General features: G+C 44.3%; 1 protein-coding gene across 1 annotated transcript in view; it reads left to right on the forward strand.

The window, feature by feature from the left end:
* The window catches only part of LOC115195927 (partitioning defective 3 homolog B-like), an 89,192-nt gene that overhangs the window by 34,941 nt on the left and 37,419 nt on the right, over nucleotides 1-16,832 (forward strand). The window contains exon 3 of the mRNA XM_029756282.1: nucleotides 11,561-11,753. Within this exon, the coding sequence (XP_029612142.1) occupies nucleotides 11,561-11,753 (193 nt within the window). The remainder of the gene's footprint in view (nucleotides 1-11,560; nucleotides 11,754-16,832) is intronic.

Raw genomic sequence — 16,832 nt, forward strand, 5'->3', positions numbered from 1 at the left:
ACAAAAAACCCCAAAACAGATGAACCTGCTTTGTAATGTTTCTAAAACAACTGTATTACTAGTAAGAAGTAATGTGGTATATTGTCTTTTAACCAAAATATCACAAACATTTTCACCTTCCCCTTTAAGGCAGGAGGTTACCGTGGTAGCGGGACTCAAGTCAGGTTTGTGTCTGAGATTGAGTATGAATAGTAGAAGCATTGTCTTCTTTTCCCTAGCAGTTGAAACTCAAACATAGAACAACAACCTAGCTTGTGAACAAAACAATATAAATAGCCAAGAAACACAAGGACAAAGTCTCACTTCAGTAGACTTTTGTTTCAAGTAAATTACACCAACTTTTATGCATGTGCACTCCACTTCTAAAAATGAATCTTTCACTTAGCTCTTCATGTGTGCAAAACCCCCAGCCAGGCAGTGTTGCTGCACGCGGTGAAATAGCCTATATATGATTGTCAGTTCTTTGACTTTGTGCCATTAATTTACCGGCTATGAAATGAAAAGGCAGAAATACTTTGAAAACAGCTACTGCAGCATTTATTTGACTGGAAATGTGATCATATTTGACACTTTGTATTCACAAATGCGAGTGAAACGCTCTTTCTGTGGAGGCCTGACCACCCGCCAACGTGGCTGGTCAATAGACATCTTACCCGCCAATGCCAATATCTACCAGTGTCTGGCAGGTGGCGGGTGTTTATTCTAGGCCCTGGAACAGGACGTGGCTCGGGTGACTGAGGTCGTTCATGATCTTCTTGGCCGTCCTGTGACACCGGGTGCTGTAGATGTCCTGGAGGGCAGGCAGTGTGCCTCCAGTGATGTGTTGGGTTGACCGCACCACCCTCTGGAGAGCCCTGCAGTTGCGGCTGGTGCAATTGCTGTACAAGGCGGTGATACAGCCCAACAGAATGCTCTCTGGTGCATCTGCAGAAGTTTGTGAGGGTCTTAGGGGCCATGCCAAGTTTCTTCAGCCTCCCACCATGGTGTCAGTATGGAGGGAGGTTATTTGCTTGTAGACCACTCCACCAGACTCTCACCTCCTCCCTATAGGCTGTCTTGTCGCTGTTGGTAATCAGGCCTTACAAGGCCCATTATAGTAGGCCTGTGTGTGTGGTTATGCATGGAGAGTGAGTTGGGTTGGCTGATGCTCACAGCCATGTTTGTGTGTTAGGAGTGTATGTGCGTGCGTAGCGTTTTGTAGTATGTATGAATGCATTTGTGCAAGATTGGGGTGTGCTGAAACCCAGGTGTGTGTTTCAAGGAGGGCTCCCGAGTAGCGCAGCGGTATATGGCAGTGCTAGTAGGCGTCACAACAGACCCGGGTTCGATCCCGGGCTGTATCACAACCGGCCGTGATCGGGAGTCCCATAGGGCGGCGCACAATTGACCCAGCGTCATCCGGGTTAGGGCAGGCTTTGGCCGGGGGAGCTTTACAAGTAGGCCATCATTGTAAATAAGACTCTGTTCTTAACTGACTTGCCTAGTTAAAGGATAAATAAATAAAATCAAACATCTGGATGTATGTTACAGATGCACAGGGAAGTAGACGTAGGATTAGGGGAGTCTAGATGGTAATCGGTCCAATTTCCTACTTTTTTAACAGCATTGTGTGTGTGTGTTAAGACTGACCGTGTGTGTGCACAGATACGTAAAGCGTTGCATCATTGGAGTACATTTGGGTATGCATGTACTTTTAACATTGCACTGCATGAAAGGATGACTCATGGCATCAGTAGGCAGGTTTTCTTCCATTCATCACACCCTCAGCACCAGAGTCACTTGACACTGGACTCTACAAATACCAATCAGGAAAAGCTCAAATGCCTTCTTTCTTCCTCCCTTCCTTGATGACTTGATTAGTGTACGGTTAGGAACACTTATATCATATACAGTAAGTAGCCTTTCACCAATCCAGCAATGTCAAATCAGTGATTGCTTCAAGGAAAGGAGGAAGGAAGGATGCATTTTTAGGGCCGAGCACTTTTCCCTTCATTCTATTTTTCACTGTTTTGACACGTGATTCCGCAGGAAATTCAGTATCTGAAAAGCGTCTTCCATCAGGTTTGGGTTTGAGATTTGATTCACACTATGACTAAGGCTATGTACCAAATAGCACCCTATTCCATTTGGGTCCTGGTCAAAAGTACTGTACTACCTAGGAAATATGGTACCATTTGGGAAGCAGACTGTGTGCTGACAGAGGTGTAAGGTATTCTACTTCTTTCAGAGGTTTAGAGTAGACCCTATATTTAAGAGAAGGCCCCCCACGCTTTAAGCTGAACAGTTCCTTGACTGTTTGTGCGTGGAGAGGTGTAGGGAGACAGATATGATTGGATAACTGTATTACCATCACGATGCAGCCCGCGCCTCGCTTTCGCATTATGCATTCCAGGAGTTTCAAAGGAGAGAGGGGGGGGGAAATAGGAAGAGAGTGGCGGACTCTTAAGATGCATGACAGGCAGACAAAAGCACAGCAGCTCAATAGAGATGTGCCACACACCAACAGAGGCGATGGAGAGAAGAGAAGGAATGGTTGGAGAGAGATGAAGTATGCATGTGGGGGGAGGGGCAGATGTAGTGTATTGTGGTGCAGTGGTTGTTACTGTGTTTGGATGTAGTGTGTGTGTGTGTGTGTGTGTGTGTGTGTGTGTGTGTGTGATATGGTTGAAAGACAATGGGCTGTAGTTGCTGTTGCTTCGAGCTAGGTGGCACTGTTCATCTGTTCCCATGTAGGGGGTGTGTGCAAGCATGTTTTCCAGTAGCTCCTATATGTGAACCTCTGTAGACTGAGTGACTGATTACTTTGTTTTGGACATGGCGGAAAGGGAGCTTGTTACAAGCCACAGACATCTGCACTAAATCTACCTGGACTGTATTCTCTTTGACAATATGGTCTTATTCATTTGTCCAATGTAAGCAAATGGGTCAAAATGGGGAAGGACTACCTGATCTTTCTTGTCCAATAAGAAACGCTTGTTTTCATTTTCCATTACAAAACATTTTGCTGCAGTGTAATGAATATGACCTAGTCATCCCAGCATTGTGTATAAGTCCAGAGAGCGTAAACATCAGTGTTTAGGTGTTCAGCTTGGCTTTTGAGAGGTACAATATGGGAAAAGTCCCTCAGGAACACACACACACCAGTCCACAACACACTGTTTATTATTGTCTCTGAGTTGTTTGATTCAGATGTAAACTTTTAGCTATGGCCCCTGGTTGTTTGGGGCTGCCAGGTCACTCAAGATCCAAGGTGATTATTCAACATTCGTCCAAGTCCCCAGGACGTCAGGAGATTAATTCAAAACCGGCCACTAGTGGCAAAGGTGAGCGCTATTACCAAGTAGGCTTGCTAGGGTGTTGTGGATGGAGGATGGGTGTAAGCCACGAGAGCTGGCTTCAATCAATCAATCAATCAATCAATCAATCAATCAAATATATTTATAAAGCCCCTTTTACATCAGCCTATGTTACAAAGTGCTGTACAGAAACCCAGCTTAAAACCCCAAACATCAAGCAATGCATATGTAGGGTTGCTCGTTCAATCCCAGTGCTAGGCACTCGTTACATTTTTGGGGGGTTTTAACCCTATCCCAAACCTTAACCCTTACCTTAACCATTTACACTCATGGGAATGGTCCTATATAGGGCTAGGGCTAAATTGAAATGTTTCTTAAAGAAGAAATATGGAAAGTATATGCATAACCATGGAAGTAATCAAAAGGGAACAATTTGGAGATTATCGGAAAATTATTAGACTACACTTTTGATTTTATGTGCATTTTACATTAACTGTAATTTTCGGCGCATTTGTTAACAAAATCTGACAATACTATGGATACGTTCAGTAACATAAGAATATTCTTTGAAAATGTGGGATAGGTGCAACATAAGACAAAAAAAATGACATAGGTTTGAGTTAGAGATCGAGCTGATGTCCCAAGTTTCCACACAGTGTGCACAGTTCCTAAGTAATTTCAATGCACTTTTATGACTTGAAGAAGAGTCCAACTAAATGAAAAAAAATATTATTTTTTTTAGCTCTCCTTGCTGTGTTGTTGAGGAACTAGAGCAAGCACACTTGCAGTTGTGTTTGGAACATAGCCCTGCATCCCCGCCATCACACAATTACTTTTTACACAATACTAAGACGGTCCATTATAAATCGTAATCTGGGTCAGGTGGGCATCATTGGGAATGCTTGTTCTATTGCAGACATGACTAGCTAATAAATCAAAATATATTGACAAAAAATATATATGGGGGATTGGCAATGATGCAGACAATTACATTGATGGAAGCCACAATCTATCTGCACTATTTAAGCTGATCGGAATTTTGGTGTCTTGAGTGCATTCAGATGCGTGGTCCGTGACAAATTGTCTGAGGCTCATTCTGTTCAGGACAACCCAGGGTACGACGCCATGTCATCTTGTAACTAAATCAAATATAGTGGTCATAAACATCGGCACTGTATGTTTGGACTCAGGTGTTTGGCTTGCTTGTATGACATCGACGTGATATTTATTATAATCCTCAACGTCTCATCTTTCGAGTCCTCTTAATTTACAGCATTTCCCTCACTCAGGAAAACATTTTTCAAAAGTTGCCCAGTTAGAGGGAGGGATGGAGGCAACTTGCGGTGCTCAAGTTTCTAACGACTGTCAGTCATAACCCATACAGAGCTGTGAAGCGGAGACCCTGAGCTCTAACGTCATGTATAGCAAAGTCTGCCTAACTTAATTCCTAAACTTAAACGTAGAATTTTTTTTTTTTTATCCCCCCCCCCACTTCAGTGTCCCACAAACGTGCGAACTTGTTGGTTTAAAGCATAATGATGATCGTAGTAGCTGTTGTGTGCAAACATCTTTGTGTGCACTTACACCCTCAGTCTAGTCACACGTTGTAGAGAGAGAGAGCCCTCCGTTTCCACACCTAGTGTGGTGATTCATTGACGGTCTTTATATGACTATAAATAAAGCCAGTGTGTCTATGTATGCGGATGACTCAACACTATATGCGTCAGCTACTACAGCGAGGGAAATCCTTGCAACACTTAACAAAGAGCTGCAGTTAGTTTCAGAATGGGTGGCAAGGAATAAGTTGGTCCTAAATATTTCAAAAGCTAAAAGCATTATATTAGGGAAAAATCATTCACTAAGCCATTATTGACCAGGTTGAGGTGACTAAACCGCTTGGCGTAACCCTGAATCGTAAGCTGGCATGTTCAAAACATGTTGATCGAACAGTAGCTAAGATGGGGAGAAGTCTGTCTATGATAAAGCACTGCTCTGCCTTTTCAACAACACTAACAACAACGCAAGTCCTACAGGTTCTAGTTTTGTCGCACCTGGACTACTGTTCAGTCGTGTGGTCAGGTGCCACAAAGAGGGACCTCAGAAAATTACAATTGGCTCAGAACAGGGCATTACGGCTGGCCCTTAAATGTACACAGAGAGCTAACATTAATAATATGCATGTACATCTCTCATGGCTCAAAGTGGAGGAGAGAGTGACTTCATTACTTGTTTTTGTAAGAATTGTTGACGTGCTGAATGCGCCGTCTGTTTAAACTACCAGCACACAGCTCGGACACCCATGCATACCCCACAAAAACAGCCACCAAAGGTCTCTTCACAATCACCAAGTCCAGAACAGCCTATGGGAGGTGTACAGTACTACATAGAGCCATGGCTACATGGAACTCTATTCCACATCAGGTAACTGATGCAAGCAGTAGAATCGGATAGAAAACAACGGATAAAAATACAGCGGGGACTGTGAAGAGACACACAGGCACAGACACACATGCACATGATAAGAAGCGCAATGTGCACATGGATGGTGTATTGTAAATATGTGGTGGCATGTGGGAACACTGAATGTGTTGGGTAAGGTGTTATGAAATGTAATGTCATGTAGTATTTTTAACTGGATCTAACTGTCTTATGTTGCTGGACCCTTGGAAGGGTAGCTGCTTCCATCCTTAATAAATACGAATACTGAGTTTACAAAACATTCAGAACACCTTCCTAATATTGAGTTGCACCCCCTTTTTCCCTCAGAACAGCCTCGATTCAGCCACATTCCGTGTCTCAATTTTCTCAAGGTTTAAAAATCCTTTCATCTGTTTCCTCCTCAGTAAGGGATCAATAAGGGATCATAGCTTTTACCTGGATTCAACTTGTCAGTCTGTCATGGAAAGAGCAGTTGTTCCTAATGTTTTTCACACTCGGTGTATGTGGTTGTATACAAATGTAAGCAAGGTTTGAAATTATTATGTTTTAGTCAAATATCTGTTTGGGCTTCTTGTGATCAATTTGCAGTCTACAAATTATTTGTAATTAAGAAAGAATCGTCCCGCAGCTGAATCTAGTTGATGATCCCTGTCCTAAAGTGTGCACTTCCACACTTCCCGTCATGAATTTATTAACAATGGTGGAAACTCATTCCAGCTAATGAAACACCAATCCAATGGTTTTTAATGCATGATTGGAGGTGTGCCTGTCCACACTTTGGGTAAAGAGTGGAGAATCGGGATAGTCAGACAGTTTCCCCATCCACCCATCAGGCCAATTAGGACCCCACTGATTCAGGTAATTATATCATCAAGTTAGGTTTAGGTGGCGTGGTATGCGTTGGCACTGCGTATCACCTGTCAGTAGGGTTGAGCGGTATACCGTATACAGGGGTATTTGGAAATGCACACGGAATGGTGTTTACCTATACCGTTGAAACTATTTTGTTAAAATTGTTAATTACATTTCAATATTTGTAGAAACTTTAAGTAAATACCTGCAGTCAACTTGTCCAATACGTTAGGAGATAAAGCAGACCGCGTTCTTCATTTTGCTTGTCACATTATTTTCCATTATGAAGCTTACCATAGTTCCCAAGAACAGCAGTCGAGTGTTGGTTATAAAAGAGCACAATGGGAGAACGTGGGAGCAGGTGAGTCCACAGCGTTCTGTATCTATCACTGAGTCTCTCTCTGTTGTGCGTCGCACATGAGGTGATGAAGTTACCCTTCTATGCAACTCACTACTAAATGTTTGCCATCAGATATCTGCTGTCTAAGATGTGCTACGCTCTCCAGCTGTGTTTTTGTTAGTTGGCTGAGTAAGTGGCTGAATTAATAAGGAGATGGGGTGTTAGCTTTCTGCTGTGTTTGAGAAGTCAAAGAGTTCTGGATGAGCTACAGTTGAAGTTGGAAGTTTACATACACTTAGGTTGGAGTCATTTAAAACTCATTTTTCAACCACTCCACAAATGTCTTGTTAACAAACTATAGTTTTGGCAAGTCGGTTAGGACATCAACTGTGTGCATGACACAAGTCATTTTTCCAACAATTGTTTACTGACAGATTATTTCATTTATAATTCAATGTATCACAATTCCAGTGGGTCAGAAGTTTACATACACTAAGTTGACTGTGCCTTTAAACAGCTTGGAAAATTCCAGAAAATGATGTCATGGCTTTAGAAGCTTCTGATAGGCTAATTGACATTCATTTGAGTCAATTGGAGGTGTACCTGTGGATGTATTTCATGGCCTACCTTCAAACTCAGTGCCTCTTTGTTTGACATCATGGGAAAATCAAAAGAAATCAGCCAAGACCTCAGAAAAAAAATGTAGACCTCCAAAAGTCTGGTTCATTCTTGGGAGCAATTTCCAAATGCCTGAAGGTACCACGTTCATCTGTACAAACAATAGTATAAACACCATGGGACCACGCAGCCGTCATACCGCTCAGGAAGGAGACGCGTTCTGTCTCCTAGAGATGAACATACTTTGGTGCGAAAAGTGCAAATCAATCCCAGAACAACTGCAAAGGACCTTGTGAAGGTGCTGGAGGAAACCGGCACAAAAGTATCTATATCCACAGTAAAACAAGTCCTATATCGACATAACCTGAAAGGCCGCTCAGCAAGGAAGAAGCCACTGCTCTAAAACCACCATAAAAAAGCCAGACTGCAGTTTGCAACTGCACATGGGGACAAAGATCGTACGTTTTGGAGAAATGTCCTCTGGTCGGATGAAACAAAAATATAACTGTTTGGCCATAATGACCATCGTTATGTTTGGAGGAAAAAGGAGGAGGCTTGCTAGCCGAAGAACACCATCCCATCCGTGAAGCACGGGGGTGGCAGCATCATGTTGTGGGGGTGCTTTGCTGCAGGAAGGACTGGTGCACTTCACAAAATAGATGGCATCATGAGGAGGAAAATGATGTGGATATATTGAAGCAACATCTCAACACATCAGTCAGGAAGTTTAAGCTTAGTCGCAAATGGGTCTTTCCAAATGGACAATGTCCCCAAGCATACTTCCAAAGATGTGGCAAAATGGCTTAAGGACAACAAAGTCACATTATTGGAGTGGCCATCACAAAGCCCTGACATCAATCCTTTAGAAAATTAGTGGGCAGAACTGAAAAAGCGTGTGCGCGAGCAAGGAGGCCTACAAACCTGACTCAGTTACACCAGCTCTGTCAGGAGGAATGGGCCAAAATTCGCCCAACTTATTGGGGGAAGCTTGTGGAAGGCTACCCGAAATGTTTGACCCAAGTTAAACAATTTAAAGGCAATGCTGCCAAATACTAATGGAGTGTATGTAAACTTCTGACCCACTGGGAATGTGATGAAAGAAATAAAAGCTGAAATAAATCATTCTCTCTACTATTATTCTGACATTTCACATTCTTAAAATAAAGTGGTGATCCTAACTGACCTAAGACAGGGAATTTTTACTAGGATTAAATGTCAGGAATTGTGAAAAACTGAGTTTAAATGTATTTGGCTAAAGTGGATGTAAACTTCCGACTTCAACTGTACTTGTTTAACTTTATGAGCTGTATTTGCCAGTATTTGCAATTAGTGCACTCGTTACATTTTGTTAAAAGCGCCCATGAATATTCGCTACTACTTATTTTGTTAGCATTCTTTTAAGACGCCCTGTGGGCTTTTTTGCGTTTTTAGCACCCCCTTGTGTGCTATGCCGGTAATACCAAAAATCCTGGGATGGCAGAAGAACGGTATGAAAATCTGGATACCGCCCAAGCCTACCTGACAGCGCTCTTCAGCGTGCGTGTTATCAGCCCTTAGCAGCCTTCCGGATTTGTTAGCACCCTTTGGCAAACGTGAGCCCTCTTTATCCCACTTCAGCCCCCCTTAGCGCTGACTGCCTGCACGTTTGGCTCATCAGCTGAGATTAGGGTTAGATAAACAGTAAGCTTGCATACACACACACACACAGGAAGGCTCCAGAGTTTTCCTGACAGAGTATAAAGAGGTTGGGACTATGTTGAAGACCACTACCTACTGTTCCTATGGCTATTGGCTTGACAACCTGTATAACCCTTTACTACCAATTTACATGCTACTCTAGACTTTCCTTGGTACTAGTGCCCAGAGGCTAGACTAATTGAGGAGAGCTGTGTGTGTGTCACCGTGACTATGGGGACACTGAGGATGTGTGTATCAAGGAGTAGAGATGGCACTTGCTCTCTACAGGTGCTTCTTTTTGATCTGTTTGTGACACTGGGGTTTCTATAACTCTCTCCTCATCACATCTACATTAGTCAACTCTCTCATCCTCTGTAAGGGACAGTCATCTGATTTTAGAAAGAGGTAGAGAATAGGAAAAGACCAGGGAAGAGAGGAAAAAGGAAAAGACGAGGAGGCATCAATCAATCACATAGTGGATATGCTTTTTTTCTGACCCCACCCTGCCTCCCTCCGGCTGATGCTCTGATGTGGCCAATTTCCTCTGGTTTGGGGCGTGGAGGTGTCAGGATATTGAATCATGGCAGAAAGGGAGAGTGAGAAGCGTGACATTCATGATTTATTTCTACCCACCAGTGTTATTGCTTATTGTTTCCCCACCCCCCAGTTATGGGTGCAGATGATTTCAGAAAAACTCTCTCTTTGTGTTTCTCTTCCTCTTTCTCACTCATTTTCTCTCACTCACTCCCTATCGCTCTCTTGCTCGCGTTTGTGCGTGCGCGCGCGCACACACCTCCCTCCTATGAATCTGTGGCTCTCTCTTTCTTGCATTTGTGTCTCACTATTCTTCCTCTGTCTTTGTTGTTTTCTTCTTCCCCCTGTTCTGATTATCATTCTCTCTTTCATTAGGTGGTCATTTCCTGTGCTAGCACTATTTAATGAGAGCGTCACGCCAACAAAGTGCTAATTTGTCAAAAGTCACATTCACAGCAGCGTGTCGGAGGACCATTACCCTCTATTCTCTCTCTGTTCTCCATCCCTGTCTCTCTCTTGCTCTCTCTCTCGCGCCTCCATCCCTGTCTCCGTCCAGCTCGTGGAGGCAACTGTGTCATTGTGTTTGACAGGTTCTGATTCTCCTGTCAGATTTAATTTGACTATTTATTCCGACGTGTACACAGCTCAAATCCTACCACTGCTGGACTGGGTTTCTGTGGTGTGTGTGTGTGTGTGTGTTTAGTAAACACAGTTAACCAATAGCAATTAACACATGGGAACACACACACACACACTGTGCATATGTATGTTTCTGATTGGTATGGCTAACTGGGTTTACTGAACTGGCCTCATGGAATGTGTTTTGCTGCCACGATAAGACAAATTAGTCCTAACTTCTATGTATTATTATGATCTGGAATACACAGATCACATTCGTATGCTCCTCTTGTTGGTATGACCTCATAGACCGACTTGGGTTGACAGAAAGCGATTTTGATCCCAATAAATCACATGTAGGGTTTGGCTGGCATTCACACACACACACACCTTCTCTTTCTCAATATCTCTCTCTCTCGCCATCCCTCACGCTGTTGATTGATGGTATTTGTGGAGCACCACGCACTCCTCCTGGCCTAGAGAATGCGCAGCCCTCTCCCTACTGTTTGGTAGATAAGTCTGTTTTGTGTGTTTGCGGATGCGTACGTGTGTGTGTATCTGTCAGGCTTATGCTAATGTTAAGTGCATTTCCCACCAGTTCGCTTCCCACAGAGATGAATTGCAGTTGTACTTGCAAAAAGCATGAACATGAGCATTTACTATTGTCACACCATTACATCCATAAAAGGGTGTAACGAGGCTAGATTGCCCCTCTGTCTGTTGATAACCACTCTTTCTTTGTTGACGGTCTGAACACTTTCACACATTCTGACACCCACCCACTCAGGTTTGACTTGCCACCCATTTGGAAATAGGCCATTTGACTCTGTGTGTCTGGTTGGTGTACAGTATGACACTATTACAGAATGATTCTATTGATAATTATGTTGTATTTAAATAAAGAAAATGCATGTTTTATTGTCACATACAACGGATAGGTGCAGTGAAATGTGTTGTTTTACAGGGTCAGCCATAGTAGTATGGCACCCCTGGAGCAAATTAAGATGAAGTGCCTTACTCAAGGGAACATCAACAGAATTGGTTTTTACCTTGTTGGCTTAGGTATTCGAACCAGCGACTTTTCAGTTACTGGCCCAGCGCTCAAACCGCTAAGCTACCTTAACGCCCTATTGTTTCTAATCCTGTATGATTCCAGTCCTGTTGTGCGTCTGTGCTTGTATTTCAGTTGGTGGCAGTGTTCGAAGCACAGGAGTTCCAGAGGAGGGCGACAGCGAGCCCAGCGGGCAGCAAGGGGGGCTCCACGGACCGCTCTAGCCCCGGCCCTTACCCCGATCCTGACCCCTACGATCGCCAGCCCTCCTACTTTCAGCCAACCAGAGGAGGAGGGATAGAGGTTAATGCCTCCACCCTCAAAGCCAGTACGTACCACAGTAGAGCGCCACTAACTGATTTTAATGTTCAGGGCTATGGCATGAACAGTAAAGTAACACCCATGATTTGGTGTTACATGTCGGTGTGGGACAATGCTTGAATTGGGCCAGTACACAACTCAAATGTTCAACTGCTTGAGTACCGGCACCTCTTATGGAATATTCACTTTAAAAATATGTTGAGTACCGGCACCTAAATTATAAAGACTAACTGCAGTCAAATTGTGTACTGGCACATACAGTATTTCTGTCCACTTCAACTATTGGTATAGGATGGTAACACCGTTGGGGGATAACATAGTAATGACATTTAAAAAAATATTTATATAGTTTTACGCAGGATTGCAACTTTCACTGGGGATGGGGGCGTCCCCCCCCACATTCTGAAATTGCATTTTTGTCCCCTCCCAGTTTTATCATTGGAATGTGATACAAAATGAGGCAACAGTGTGCTTTAGGAGCATGCGGATGCCTCCGAGCGGTCGGGTAGACTGTTTGGTTTGTTTATCCGACTGGATTAATTTTTTTATATACACTGCTCAAAAAAATAAAGGGAACTCTTTAACAACACAATGTAACTCCAAGTCAATCACACTTCTGTGAAATCAAACTGTCCACTTAGGAAGCAACACTGATTGACAATACATTTCACATGCTGTTGTGCAAATGGAATAGACAACAGGTGGAAATTATAGGCAATTAGCAAGACACCCCCAATAAAGGAGGGGTTCTGCAGGTGGTGACCACAGACCACTTCTCAGTTCCTATGCTTCCTGGCTGATGTTTTGGTCACTTTTGAATGTTGGCGGTGCTTTCACTCTAGTGGTAGCATGAGACGGAGTCTACAACCCACACAAGTGGCTCAGGTAGTGCAGCTCATCCAGGATGGCACATCAATGCGAGCTGTGGCAAGAAGGTTTGCTGTGTCTGTCAGCGTAGTGTCTAGAGCATGGAGGCGCTACCAGGAGACAGGCCAGTACATCAGGAGACGTGGAGGAGGCCGTAGGAGAGCAACAACCCAGCAGCAGGACCGCTACCTCCGCCTTGGTGCAAGGAGGAGCAGGAGAACCACTGCCAGAGCCCTGCAAAATGACCTCCAGCAGGCCACAAATGTGCATGTGTCTGCTCAAACGGTCAGAAACAGACTCCATGAGGGTGGTATGAGGGCCCGACGTCCACAGGTGGGGGTTGTGCTTACAGCCCAATACCGTGCAGGACGTTTGGCATTTGCCAGAGAACACCAAGATTGGCAAATTCGCCACTGGCGCCCTGTGCTCTTCACAGATGAAAGCAGGTTCACACTGAGCACATGTGACAGACGTGACAGAGTCTGGAGACGCCGTGGAGAACGTTCTGCTGCCTGCAACATCCTCCAGCATGACCGGTTTGGCGGTGGGTCAGTCATGGTGTGGGGTGGCATTTCTTTGGGGGGCCGCACAGCCCTCCATGTGCTCGCCAGAGGTAGCCTGACTGCCATTAGGTACCGCGATGAGATCCTCAGACCCCTTGTGAGACCATATGCTGGTGCGGTTGGTCCTGGGTTCCTCCTACTGCAAGACAATGCTAGACCTCATGTGGCTGGAGTGTGTCAGCAGTACCTGCAAGATGAAGGCATTGATGCTATGGACTGGCCCGCCCGTTCCCCAGACCTGAATCCAATTGAGCACATCTGGGACATCATGTCTCGCTCCATCCACCAACGCCACGTTGCCCCACAGACTGTCCAGGAGTTGGCGGATGCTTTAGTCCAGGTCTGGGAGGAGATCCCTCAGGAGACCATCCGCCACCTCATCAGGAGCATGCCCAGGCGTTGTAGGGAGATCATACAGGCATGTGGAGGCCACACACACTACTGAGCCTCATTTTGACTTGTTTTAAGGACATTACATCAAAGTTGGATCAGCCTGTAGTGTGGTTTTCCACTTTAATTTTGAGTGTGACTCCAAATCCAGACCTCCATGGGTTGATAAATTGGATTTCCATTGATTATTTTTGTGTGATTTTGTTGTCAGCACATTCAACTATGTAAAGAAAAAAGTATTTAATAAGATTATTTCTTTCATTCAGATCTAGGATGTGTTGTTTAAGTGTTCCCTTTATTTTTTTGAGCAGTATATATATTCATTATATATATTATATATTCATTTATATATAAATATAAATGAATGATGTCCCCCCCACCTCTAAAACCAAAGTTGGCCCCCTGGTTTTACGTGTTCCTTGTATTAGTTAGTGTTGCCCGGGCCTAGCCTATTGGACGAGGAAACACCACGGCCGTGTCCGAAATTTGTCTTACTTTTACTTACTAAAACTACGTAATCTGCACTAATCAAACTACATACTATTGTTTGCTGAAAACGTATGCAGTAAGCAACAAATATCAACATTGTAGGCTCACACACACTGAGAATGTCATCTTTTGCAAAATAGTTTTGTTGATTCCCTTCCTCCATAGCATGCAACTAATTCGTACTAAATGAAAAGACTAAATGTGTGTAACATTTTGGCATTTATAGCATACTACATTTCACATATTATACATTTTGAATACCCCAGCGGCCTACTATTTAGGATGCAGCAACGGGTATCCGGACACCGCCCACATCTCATGTTTTGTCAAATGGTGTTTCACTGGCTCTGTGAGAAATATGAGTATCCGACAGCAAGGTATGGCTGTTGAGCCAGACGCTCTCCCTGTATATCCCAGCTTGGGGCCCTCCTAGACAGCTGAGCCCTTTTTAGGAGGCTCTCCAGGGTTAAGCAAACACTACGTTTCCCAGGTCTCCCCTCTGCGGTGCTCCTCAGGGCTACCCATGCTCCTCAGGTGGGTTTCACTTTAGCTGCCTGCCAAGGCCAGGCTGAACGCAGGCACACGCACACGCACGCACGCACACACACACACACACACACACACACACACACACACACACACTAGATGGGGAAAAACATTGGGGCTCTGTGTGGGGGTGTGTGTGTGTGGCGTGCGTGTGAGATGGCGAAACAATGTACGTGTGTGGGCACTGTAGTTTGTTATTATACGTGTGCAGTTTTAGGTGAGTGGTTGCATGACTATGCATACTTGCGTGCATGTTCATTTAACAACCTCACATAATTTAGAACTTCTATGTAAAGAGAAGCTCAGCTTTTAATTCACTGCCTGTGAAAGAGGATTTAAGTGCGGCTCTGGCATTCTTTGGGATAAGTCATGTCCTTTAATGTAAACATCTAGGCCAAGGTGTACCGTTACAGAAAAAACTTAACCTCCGGCTCTCACACTTTTCCCAAATCCCCTTCTTCCTCCTAATTTTCTTCTTCCCTACTTCCCCTTTCTTTCTCTTCCATTTCTCGCCTCATTTTCTTTTTTCCTCACTCCCCCTTTATTTCTCTCTTATCCTTCTCCTCAATTTCTATTTTTTTAATTTCACCTTTATTTAACTAGGTAGGCCAGTTGAGAACAAGTTCTCATTTACAACTGCAACCTGGCCAAGATAAAACAAAGCAGTGCGACAAAATCGAACAGCACAGAGTTACACATAAACAAACGTACAGTCAATAACACAATCGAAAAAATCTATGTACAGTGTGTGCAAATGTAGACGAGTAGGGAGGTAGGCAATAAATAGGCCATAGAGGCGAAATAATTACAATCTAGCATTAACACCGGAGTGATAGATGTGCAGATGATGATGTGCAAGTAGAGATACTGGGGTGCGAAAGAGCAAGAGGGTAAGTAATAATATGGGGGTGAGGTAGTTGGGTGTGCTAGTTACATATTGGCTATGTACAGGTACAGTGATCGGAAAGCTGCTCTGACAGCTGATGCTTAAAGTTAGAGAGGGAGATATAAGACTCCAGCTTCAGTGATTTTTTTTTTTTGCAATTCGTTCCAGTCATTGGCAGCAGAGAACTGGAAGGAAAGGCGGCCAAAGGAAGTGTTGGCTATGGGGATGACCAGTGAAATATACCTGCTGGAGAGCGTGCTACGGGTGGGTGTTGCTATGGTGACCAGTGAGCTGAGATAAGGCAGGGCTTTACCTAGCATAGACTTATAGATGACCTGGAGCCAGTGGGTTTGGCGACGAATATGTAGTGAGGGCCAGCCAACGAGAGCGTACAGGTCGCTGTGCTGGGTAGTATATGGGGCTTTAGTGACAAAACGGATGGCACTGTGATAGACTACGTCCAGTTTGCTGAGTAGAGAGTTGGAGGTTATTTTGTAAATGACATCGCCGAAGTCAAGGATCGGTAGGATAGTCCGTTTTACGAGGGTATGTTTGGCAGCATGAGTGAAGGAGGCTTTGTTGCGAAATAGGAAGCTGATTCTAGACTTAATTTTGGATTGGAGATGCGTAATGTGAGTCTGGAAGGAGAGTTTACAGTCTAACCAGACACCTAGGTATTTGTAGTTGTCCACATATTCTAAGTCAGAACCGTCCAGAGTAGTGATGCTAGACGGGCAGGAGGGTGCGGGCAGCAATCGGTTGAAGAGCATGCACTTATTTTTACTAGCATTTAAAAGCAGTTGGAGGCCACGGGAGGAGTGTTGAATGGCATTGAAGCTTGTTTGGAGGTTTGTTAGCACAGTGTCCAAAGAAGGGCCAGATGTATACAGAATGGCGTCGTCTGCGTAGAGGTGGATCAGAGAATCACCAGCAGCAAGAGCAACATCATTGACGTATACAGAGAAGAGAGTCGGCCCGAGAATCGAACCCTGTGGCACCCCCATAGAGACCCAGAGGTCCGGACAACAGGCCCTCCGTTTTGACACATTGAACTCCATCTGAGAAGTAGTTGGTGAACCAGGCGAGGCAGTCATTTGAGAAGCCAAGGCTATTGAGTCTGTCGATAAGAATGCGGTGATTGACAGAGTCGAAAGCCTTTGGTCAGGTCGATGAAGACGGCAGCACAGTACTGTCTTTTATCGATGGCGCTTAAATCGTTTAGATATCGTTATGATATTGTTTATTCTTTCCTCACACCCCTTTCTCTCTCCTACTACTGTCCTCCTTTTCTCTCTTCCTACTCCCCCTTTCTTTGTCTCTCCTCCTCTCCCACCATCCATCAGAT

Source organism: Salmo trutta, chromosome 6 (genome assembly GCF_901001165.1).
Source record: "Salmo trutta chromosome 6, fSalTru1.1, whole genome shotgun sequence".
Taxonomy (NCBI): domain Eukaryota; kingdom Metazoa; phylum Chordata; class Actinopteri; order Salmoniformes; family Salmonidae; genus Salmo; species Salmo trutta.